Source organism: Cariama cristata, unplaced genomic scaffold (assembly GCF_000690535.1).
Source record: "Cariama cristata isolate BGI_N322 unplaced genomic scaffold, ASM69053v1 scaffold14801, whole genome shotgun sequence".
Classification (NCBI taxonomy): domain Eukaryota; kingdom Metazoa; phylum Chordata; class Aves; order Cariamiformes; family Cariamidae; genus Cariama; species Cariama cristata.
In genome coordinates, this window is record NW_009599917.1 from 7,571 (window position 1) to 16,584 (window position 9,014).

Sequence of the window (9,014 nt, forward strand, 5' to 3'; positions counted from 1 at the left end):
TTGTGGGCCCAAATCCTCGTCTGAACCTCTTCGTGGCTTGGTCTCCATCCCCCTCTGTGAAATGCGAGGTTACAATGTCTTTATACCCTGTAACCGTTTTGTAAAGAAAAACACATGAAAGCAATGGTCAGACACTTTACAGCATGGAGACCCAAACAAGCTAAAGGGACAGTTCCATATAACACACCATCTCCCTGCAAATCCAGGCATTCCCATTGCCTTCCCTTTGCATCACCAGCCCAGTGCTGTTGATACTCCCGCTGAGTGCTCTGTCCACTCCCTGTTAATGTTTTAGGTACTGTGGGACAGAATGTGAAGAGTTTTTCCTCACAACAAGCAGTGGTTTGCTCTAGAGTAGATGTAATAGCATCTCTCCACTGAACTGGAAATAGGGCAAACCCCCAACCAGACAACAGATTTTAAGTCCCCAGGCAAGGGAAAATGAAGAACAAATTAAAAGTTCACTGCAAGCAGTTCACCAAACAGAAGAACAGTAATAGTGTTTTTCTGCCATTCTTTTCATTTCTCCCAGCATAACTACACATCTTCTGGATACAATCTGTTTCTTTGCCAGGGCTTCAACATTCTCCCCTGAATTAATGATGCTGGAAAATCTCCACTTTTCATAGACTCCGATAGTCTCTGCTGAGCAGCAGAGGGCTGCACAATACTTGCTTATGCAATGACTGGTCCTGTGCCAGGAATAATAGCCTGCCTACCAGGAACAACCAATTCACACAAAAACCCAAAATACTTTTCTCATTAAATGTCTGAATGAGGTGGAGTAAAAACACCCCGAACCACTGGTCATACTGCACACTAATGTCACCCTCCACACTCAGTTAAACAATCCCACGCCCTAGTCTTTAAGGAACAGTTAGCATGAGCAGAGGAGGGTGGCACTTCCTTATTCATCACCTCCAAAGTACTCTGGACACTATCAAGAACTATTATTACAGGACCAGGCAACAACAGGACACCTGAAGTAGTTAAAATGCAAACTGGTCTGGGAAAGTACTTGCAGACAAGCACTGCTTTGGCTACTTCAGGCACCAGCATGCTGTAGTCATACGGTAGCTCTTCTGTCCACAGGCGTGATCTGTCCCTGAGCAGATGAGGAGGTGAAGCACAGTATCATCTTACTTGCAAAGTAATCTGCAGCACACTGCCCATATCAGCATTTGTTTCAAGGCTATTCTGAACTATGCTTTAAACGTGGTGTATCTGTATTTCCTCCCAAAGAAACACTGAAGGCAGGAAGGTCCCATAAAGTTAGCTTTATCTAATGTGAGAGGAGGAAGACCAGGTGTTATTGTCTGAAATCAGCTTAGCTGCAATAAGGTGCAAGTCCAGATCTAAATTTTTGCCTCTGTCAGGATGGCAACAAAGAACCCTGGGAGAACCCTTCCTCCATTTTGACCCATGGCTGAGAAATAAGCAACCAAATCATTGACACTTTCTTGTAGACCTCAGAATTCCACCCTTTGCTACCTTACCAAATCATTACTCCTCTGGGATGTCGGCCTTCTGTCCTTGCTCACGTCTTACTGGCAAGAGGAAATAGGGCATCTCTAAATGAAAGCTCACTGTGAAGCTTAAGTAGCAGAGAGCTACAGACTGGATAGTTATCCTGACCACCAACACCAGAAATTCATGTTTTCCACTCCCTTCTGCCCTTCTAGAAGAGGTTTTCTAAAGGGCATGGGAGATCTAGAGGCCATATCCCTTTACTTCTGCCTTTCACTGCCTCCTCCACAATTTTAAGAGTTGGTATAAACCAAGTTCAGTTACCCTGGAGAACAGGGCTTTTACAATGTGGCATATAATTACTCCCAGAGAAGAGATGCTATAGCGTGCCGCTTATTTGCACAGCATCCCTTCCCAGCCTCTCTCAGTCATTACACAATCCCTCGCAGACTGGTAATTTTGCAGAGTATCTTTGGGAAATGAACTAAAGAAAAGTACAGCTTTAGGATCAAGTATAAGTTAGACACACCTGGAGAGAAGAACTGCACAACATGTATGGGATGAAAGCACCTCGTCAGTGATGAAAAGCCCTACAGTTCCATGCAAAGCAGTTTTTTCAAGTGATGCTTTCTGCAACCATTTAACTCTCCTGTGCTGTTATCAGGGTCTCCCCTCTGGTTTTGTACCAGAGCAGAACCTTGGTTTTGACTCAGGAAGACTGGGTGAATTTCTACCTGTGCTTCTCCACATGTCATTTTGCATGGCTGTAGTGTAGTTTCCCTGTCCCACATGAGTACTTCAAAGACATCTACATTGACGATATCAAAGGGGCAAGTTCATGTCAAAGCTTCAGGCCAGTAGCTTGTGTCTCTCTGTCAGAAGCAGGAAGCCATGGTGAGCCCTGGACCCACTGAACAGGAAGAGGTTTAGAAGGCCACACATATAAAGCAATGGCAAAGAATGAAAAGAAATGCTGCAATCTGTGATTAAAAAAAAAAAGGTGAAAAGGCCAGATGTTAAAAATAGACAGCTGCATCTATCTATAGAATCCTCCATCCCAGAGAAACAGATCGCTTAAGTTGCTGAACTCGAGGAACTGCACAACCTACCTAAGTGCACATGCCCAGCTAGCCAAGTACCAGGGAAACACACAGCATCAATCAACAGCTGGAATAACCTGGGTGCGTATGAAGCCAGCACTCTGGGAACACTGAATAGGAAAGAAAATAAAAGTTGAGTATTTTCATGCTAGAGTTTGTAATAGCACTGAGTTTATGGATTTTATAGCAGAAGTGACATTTCTTGCATTTTTCCCCTTCCAGAGGGCTCTGCTTTCTTGTATTTCATTCTCTTTCTGACAGAGCCATCTAGTGGATGAGACATCATTTGTTAGAAGGAAATTTTCATTTATTACAGCATAAGGGTAATACACACATTGCACATTGGATCTTCAAAGCAGCCTACTTTAAACTAGCATATCAGTTAGTCTAGTCAGAAATTGCTAAGTGATATGTTTGTCTTGACTGGGGCTTAAATTCCTACCCATGTGAAACTTCAAACTTTTCAACACTAATTCACAGTATCTTTCTGAAGAGGGCAAACAGTTCATCCTAGACTCAGCCTCAACCTGAATTCACAGCGCAAAGCTTTTCATTTATGCAAAATCCAGTATCTTCTTCAAAGCTGATGTGGATTAGAGACATTGCATGTTTTAAATAAAGCTGAAAAGCTAAGGCAACACTGGTTGGAGAAAAAAAAGTTTTAAAAAAATTTCATTGGACAATTTTCAGTGGACAGTCACAAATATAGAGGGTGAGAAACATCAGAAGGGGTAGAAACTTCTTAAAGCAGATATACTGCAGAGTTTGTTCTCTCAGTCAAACCTGCTGGGGAGGGTTATTGTTTCTTTCTGAAATTCATGGTTGTCCCCCTGCCCTCAGTGCTGCTGAATGCCACATCAACTGTTTCAAAGAGAGGAGATCTCAGTGGAGAGAACAGAAGCTTGGCATTGCACAGGAAGGAGGAACAGGAACTTTAAAAAACAATAGAAAAAGCAAGCCAAACAACACTAGTGGAAACAATCCTCAACAAACCTGCTACCACCAGGCAGCTTTAATTTGCTTAAATAGCATTTAGCCATTATACTCTTCAGGGTTCCCCTTGGTGTTTCAAAGCCCTTGCTATTCCACTAGCTGTCTGTGGTCGAAGTACGGTGCTATTTCTCCCTGCCCTCTGCAAAAGAAGCTAGCATCTAACTTTCAGGAAAGGCTACTTGCTATTCAACAGTGAGAAGGAAACAGCAAGATGCAAAGCCAATGGGTCAGATTTGCAGCTTTGCCAAAATGTTGAATCTCTTAGAAAAAATACTTTTAGTCAAGTCCCTCATCTGTGGCTTACTTCCTTTTTCACACATTTAATAGGTCTTTTTGGAGGCTTTACAGAAAAAGAAAGCAGAGCTTCGAGGGCTAGATAGTCCTGGCAAAAAAAAAGTGTGGCAATCCTCACTGTTAGTTTCCTCAAGGTTACAAGGAGACTCAGTAGAAGTCAGACCCAAAGGAGTTCTGGCAATGTGATTTCTCTTTGCTCAAACTGTGAGCACACCTCTTGTCTCTTCTGTTACTAAACAGGTAATAGTAACTTCCTTTGTCACTCACTGTACGTTAGCCACAGCCAGGATAACACTCTTAAGTAGAACAGCTTGCCATCCTTCAACACACACACTCCATCCTATACTAGTTTGTATTTATGGCAATTAATTGTTGCACTAGTCAATCCTCAGGTTTCTACTGCTTTGGAAGAGAAGGCAGTTCTAACTGCTGAAGAAGCATCCTATAAAATCTTGCAGCAGATACTTGACTCAAGTTATACAGAAAGTAATCACGTATTGTGCCATTCCTGTTCTGCCGGTAGCGTAGCTTCATTGTATAAAAATTACAAGTTGATTAGCAACACAATCACAAGCCTGATGTGTTAAAAGCAGTAAAACCCACTTAACAGGCCGCCAATAAAAGATATCTATTTCCAATAGCTGTAATATTACCTACTAGGGAAGCAGACATCTTGTATACCACCATACAGCAACAAGCAAAACCAGTGGATGTCAACAGAAACCTCTGTTCTTACCTACTCGCCCATTTCCAGAGATCCCAGGCATTAGCATGGCACTCTACAAGCATACAGTTCCATTCTTACTGTGAAGCTCATGGTACAGTGACACAATGAAATTCTTTTCTCCTTTGTGTGTTAAAAAATGTCGTTCTCGGTGAGCATCTAGTATAAAGACTCAGCTTCATGTTGATTTTAAGATGGCCTTTCTCAAAACAGTTTTCTGAAATTGAGAAGCCTTTACTTAAGCATGGGGAGGAAATTATCTGAAAATACATCTCGTCTCTCACAGTAAAAGCCAGAACCAAACTGATTATTAAAGAATTCCAAACAGTACAAATAGCTGTTAATGCTAGGGATTATAAAGGCTGCAGTTTCCATATTGTAGGTTTACTTGCCTGCATCTTACACAGATACACTCTCAGAGGGAAATAACCCGACCAACTGGTACCAGTCAAAATTCTTCGAGTGACTGTCAATTTGAAGAATAACACATTTCCACAAGGAAGTGTCTAATATCATTAGTAAGGCCCCAAACAGCTCATTTTAAGTTGGAAATACTGTCTTCAGGAAAGCATTACTGGTATATGACCATGACTCACATGCCATGTTTTGAAGCAGGGCTTTGTGAAAACCATCTTGTCTTTTTGGACAAGTTCCTCAGTCTAGGCATAAGATGACACTACAATGTTTCTGTAGTTAAGCTCAAGCAGATCTTAAACACATTTTAAAGAGACTTCTAATGCAAATATTTAGGATCATTACTACCCAGAAGAACATGTAGCAGGGTTTTTCTAGTGATGTGAGACCAAATACAGCTTTATTTACAGACAATTCAACAAATTAATACATTACTTCAACTTTCATGTCTGCACACAAGGGAGAGTCTTCACAGCATCAGAGCAGAAGAGCAAGACTAGCTATTCTGTACATGTACAGACTGATAATTGATTGTATGCAAGTATGTGATTAGGTACAGAAGTGTTACATTTAAACATTTTAACCACTTAAGTCAGTAAGAACCACCACACTATACTTTTAGCAAAATAAAGTTACAACTACATTTGGCTTCCTGCAGATCAGCTGATGATCTAGGTGATGGCATACAGCTGTTAAGATCAAAAGCTAAAGTTGATCCTAAGTTTTGCTCAAAAGATTAGCATTTGTATCAAGTTGTATTTAATGGATAACCATTTATAAGACTTTCTCCATACACCTGCACTATCAAATTTACAAAACATTTCAAATTTATCCTTGAAAATGCCTATTTTATATTGTCTTCTTTTCCCAGGCAGAGGGAAAAACTACTAAAAGAGTTAGAACAGAATTTTTCACTGCAAATATAGACTCAGGCTATCAAAGTCGTGTGTTCCTAATGAAAAATTCTCTCCAAAGAGAAAAATAAGAAATGCAAGAATACAAGCTCAATGTACACATCTGAAGATGGACCTCTATCTATTGTACGTCCATATAAAGCAAAAGAACATAGTGCTTTGCTTCTCAGGAAGCTGCTAATATGACTTTAAAACATACTATTCAAGAATTCTTCATCAAGAATACCTTCTAATTCTTTAGAGAATGACTGACAACAGGACTAAACAAGAAAAAGGAAACATGATGACCTTTAAAAGTTGATGCATCACACGAATACAAAGTAGTCAAATTTAGATATAAAGTTCATTATTTTCCAGACAAAGCTGGTAAGTTTGAAATCAACCTACAATGTATTTGCCCAAGAGGAGTCCTGTCATGTAAGAGAAGACAAGTTTTTTCCAGAAACATTTTATTAAACAAAACTGATACCAATGCACATATAGTCAAGTTAATACCCTCTAATAGAAAAAAGCATGTCAGTCAAGACCAAAATTATCTTCGCTTCTGGAAGATGTTGCCACGGCCCATGCCACGGCCTCTTCCTCTTGCAGCCACTGAAGAAAGAAAACAAAGATGACATGAATTTCACATAACTGTGTATTTATCTCAACAACTGACAAGCAAAACAAACAACACTCAAAGTCTCTTGCTTAGAAGCAAGGAAACAAGGCTGTCCTATGAAGTTCAGAAAGCGGTAAGACAGCAAAAAGTCTTCTGCAAGAAGAACCAGAATAGTTACGCAGTCTTGCTACTTAGAATAGATGCAGTGAATACTCAAACACTTTCTGTTCCTTCTGTTCCGACACACAAATTTGTATAGCCCAAGAGATTTAAAACCCCACACTCTTCCAAGGTTTTGCAACAGAACCCAGTATGTTTCAGCACATGTTACTCCCCACGTAACCTTACCACATTTGCTAAAGTTAACCAAGGACTTTGCAGCCTGTGATTATTACTCAATCTTGTTATAACTACATTGTTCCCCTAAGAAAGGTACAAATGAGAGTGGACTACAGAACAGCTAATAATTAGTTTCCCAGTAGTTTAAGTACTATCTTTAATATCTGAATGTGTTTTTCTACAAAAGCTTAATAAAAACACCTGAATCCTTCCCTAAGTATTCCAAACGGCTAGTGGCCACGATCACCAGAAAACAGAAGACAAGAGTTTATATAAAACCTCCATTTAACAAGACTACTCACTATATCTAAATTATTGTAGCATCAATATTACAGATTCGGGTAACTGGACAGTCTGAGTCTTGACTCCCACCATAAGATGAAATATACAGAACCAATGCATGAACCAGTAATCTCTCAGTTTCTTCCAGCTTACATTTCCTCAGTGATAGAGACGACAGATTTCCAGTTCTTCTACAGGAAAACGGGGGGGAGAATCATCAACAAATTGTACGCACCTTGAGCTTTGAGAATAGCTGCTTTTCCTCGCCCAGCTCCAGAACCCTGGTTTTTATTCTTCATGCTCTTTAGCATAGGAGCATTCTTCAACATATCTGGTAAAATGAGAAACCGTATCTTGCTACCTCTGATGTACACCTGTTCAAGCTGTGCCACTCGTCCATCTCTGTACGTCACCGTTATGTTGGACATCTGGAAAGTAAAGATCAGCCAGTCCTCAGAGAGGCCTCTAACACAGTTCTGTATTCGTATTTCTCTTACCTGCAGAATATGCAGCCAGGATTCAAGTACCAAAGCCAAAGAGTTCCCAAGCATACTGCTTTCTCAACTGGAGTTGTAACATAAGGCATCCAGGACTATTTAAACATACTCTTATGCCTGCTACTACTCAAGGAGGCCCAGGACTTTTGCTTTCTCCCTAGTTTGCAAATTAGTTTTAGCAGCTTTATTAGTTCTGTTTTCTCATATTGAATCAGTTTTAATAAAGCTGTCCTAGTCCTAACCATTAAGGAAGCATTCTGATTTCAACAACGACTTGCCTAAAGTCAATCAAAATTAAATCCTCTTGGGATGACTAAAGTAACATGCAGTAAAAAAAAAAAGCTTCAATTTCTTATACCAAGGTTTGTTTATTCTTACTCTCAGTGGCTTTAAATAAAGAACTCCAGCAGAAACATTGTTCACAGAATAGAATCTTAAGAACCCTGATATTATTGACAGGAGTGCCCAGTCCAACTCTAAAAGGGGAAAGAATAAGCTCTGGCCTCTTTGGAGCACTCAGTAATCCTGAATCCACTTCACTATAGTAAGACAGTTTACATGCATCAGTACAGTTTTCTTTATCCGAAGACTAAAAGCAACAGTCTTTTAATCAAGCTGCCAGTAAACTAGCTATCAGCCTTCCCAGACACAGATCAGACAGCCTTCCCTCCATCCTTCTGAAGCAGGTATACCTGACAATTCATGTTGTCTTCAGCCTCAATAAGTTTGCCTCGGTAAACCTCTCCTGTATTGGTCTCACATGTCACAATATGGCCTTCAGCCTCATGCAGGACTTTAATTGGCACTCCAATTGACATGTTTGCAGTGCTGTGGCTCTACACCTGACACAAGAAAAAAAACAAAGGACATCATTACAAAAAAAGATGTAAGCTAGGTTTTACCTACACAATCTATGATCTTTCCCGGTGTAAAGCACTGATTTTTCCTCTCTTGCCCAAACACACCATATGCTTTGACAGTACATTAATAAGACTTGTCTAGAAAGATGCCCACAGGGGGAAAAAAAAAAAAAAAAGTCTTAAAAGAGCAGCAAAAGTAACTCTTTTCCAGGTCTCTTCTGACCTAGTAAATTCACTTGTAAATACCAGATAACAGACCATCTGTATAGCCAGATGCACCTCAAATGGAGACAGCTCCAGGTGCATCCCATAACAGTACAGCCAGCCTGACCGCTAAGCTGGACCTGTAGGTAGCACAGCCATGCTGGCAGACCACATCACCCAAGCAACTGGCTGTCACCGTTTGAGGCTGGGCCAGCACTTGAAGCAGACCGCAGATGCTCTCTATTAACCCCTTCCTTCTCCAGGAGGTGAAGGAGAAGACAAATGGGAGAGAGACATAGGGTTGGAAAGTTAAAACTACTTTAAT

At 40.5% G+C, this 9,014-nt stretch overlaps 1 protein-coding gene across 1 annotated transcript; it reads right to left on the reverse strand.

Moving 5' to 3' along the window:
* Positions 1 to 6,338: 6,338 nt before the first annotated feature.
* On the reverse strand, positions 6,339 to 8,474 carry SNRPD3 (small nuclear ribonucleoprotein D3 polypeptide 18kDa). Its single transcript, XM_009709854.1, has 3 exons — positions 8,318 to 8,474; positions 7,364 to 7,556; positions 6,339 to 6,500 (listed from the first exon to the last, which is right to left on the reverse strand). The coding sequence occupies exons 1-3, from the start codon at positions 8,441 to 8,443 to the stop codon at positions 6,439 to 6,441; spliced, it is 381 nt and encodes a 126-aa protein (XP_009708156.1). The 5' UTR covers positions 8,444 to 8,474; the 3' UTR covers positions 6,339 to 6,438.
* Positions 8,475 to 9,014: the final 540 nt, after the last annotated feature.

Coding starts and splice junctions, on each gene's coding strand:
- SNRPD3 (XM_009709854.1), bottom strand. CDS start 8,443: ATGTCAATTGGAGTGCCAATTAAAGTCCTGCATGAGGCTGAAGGCCAT. Junction 7,557..8,317: donor AAGACAACATGAATTGTCAG/GTATACCTGCTT, acceptor TTTACTTTCCAG/ATGTCCAACATAACGGTGAC. Junction 6,501..7,363: donor AGCTATTCTCAAAGCTCAAG/GTGCGTACAATT, acceptor TTCTTTCTTCAG/TGGCTGCAAGAGGAAGAGGC.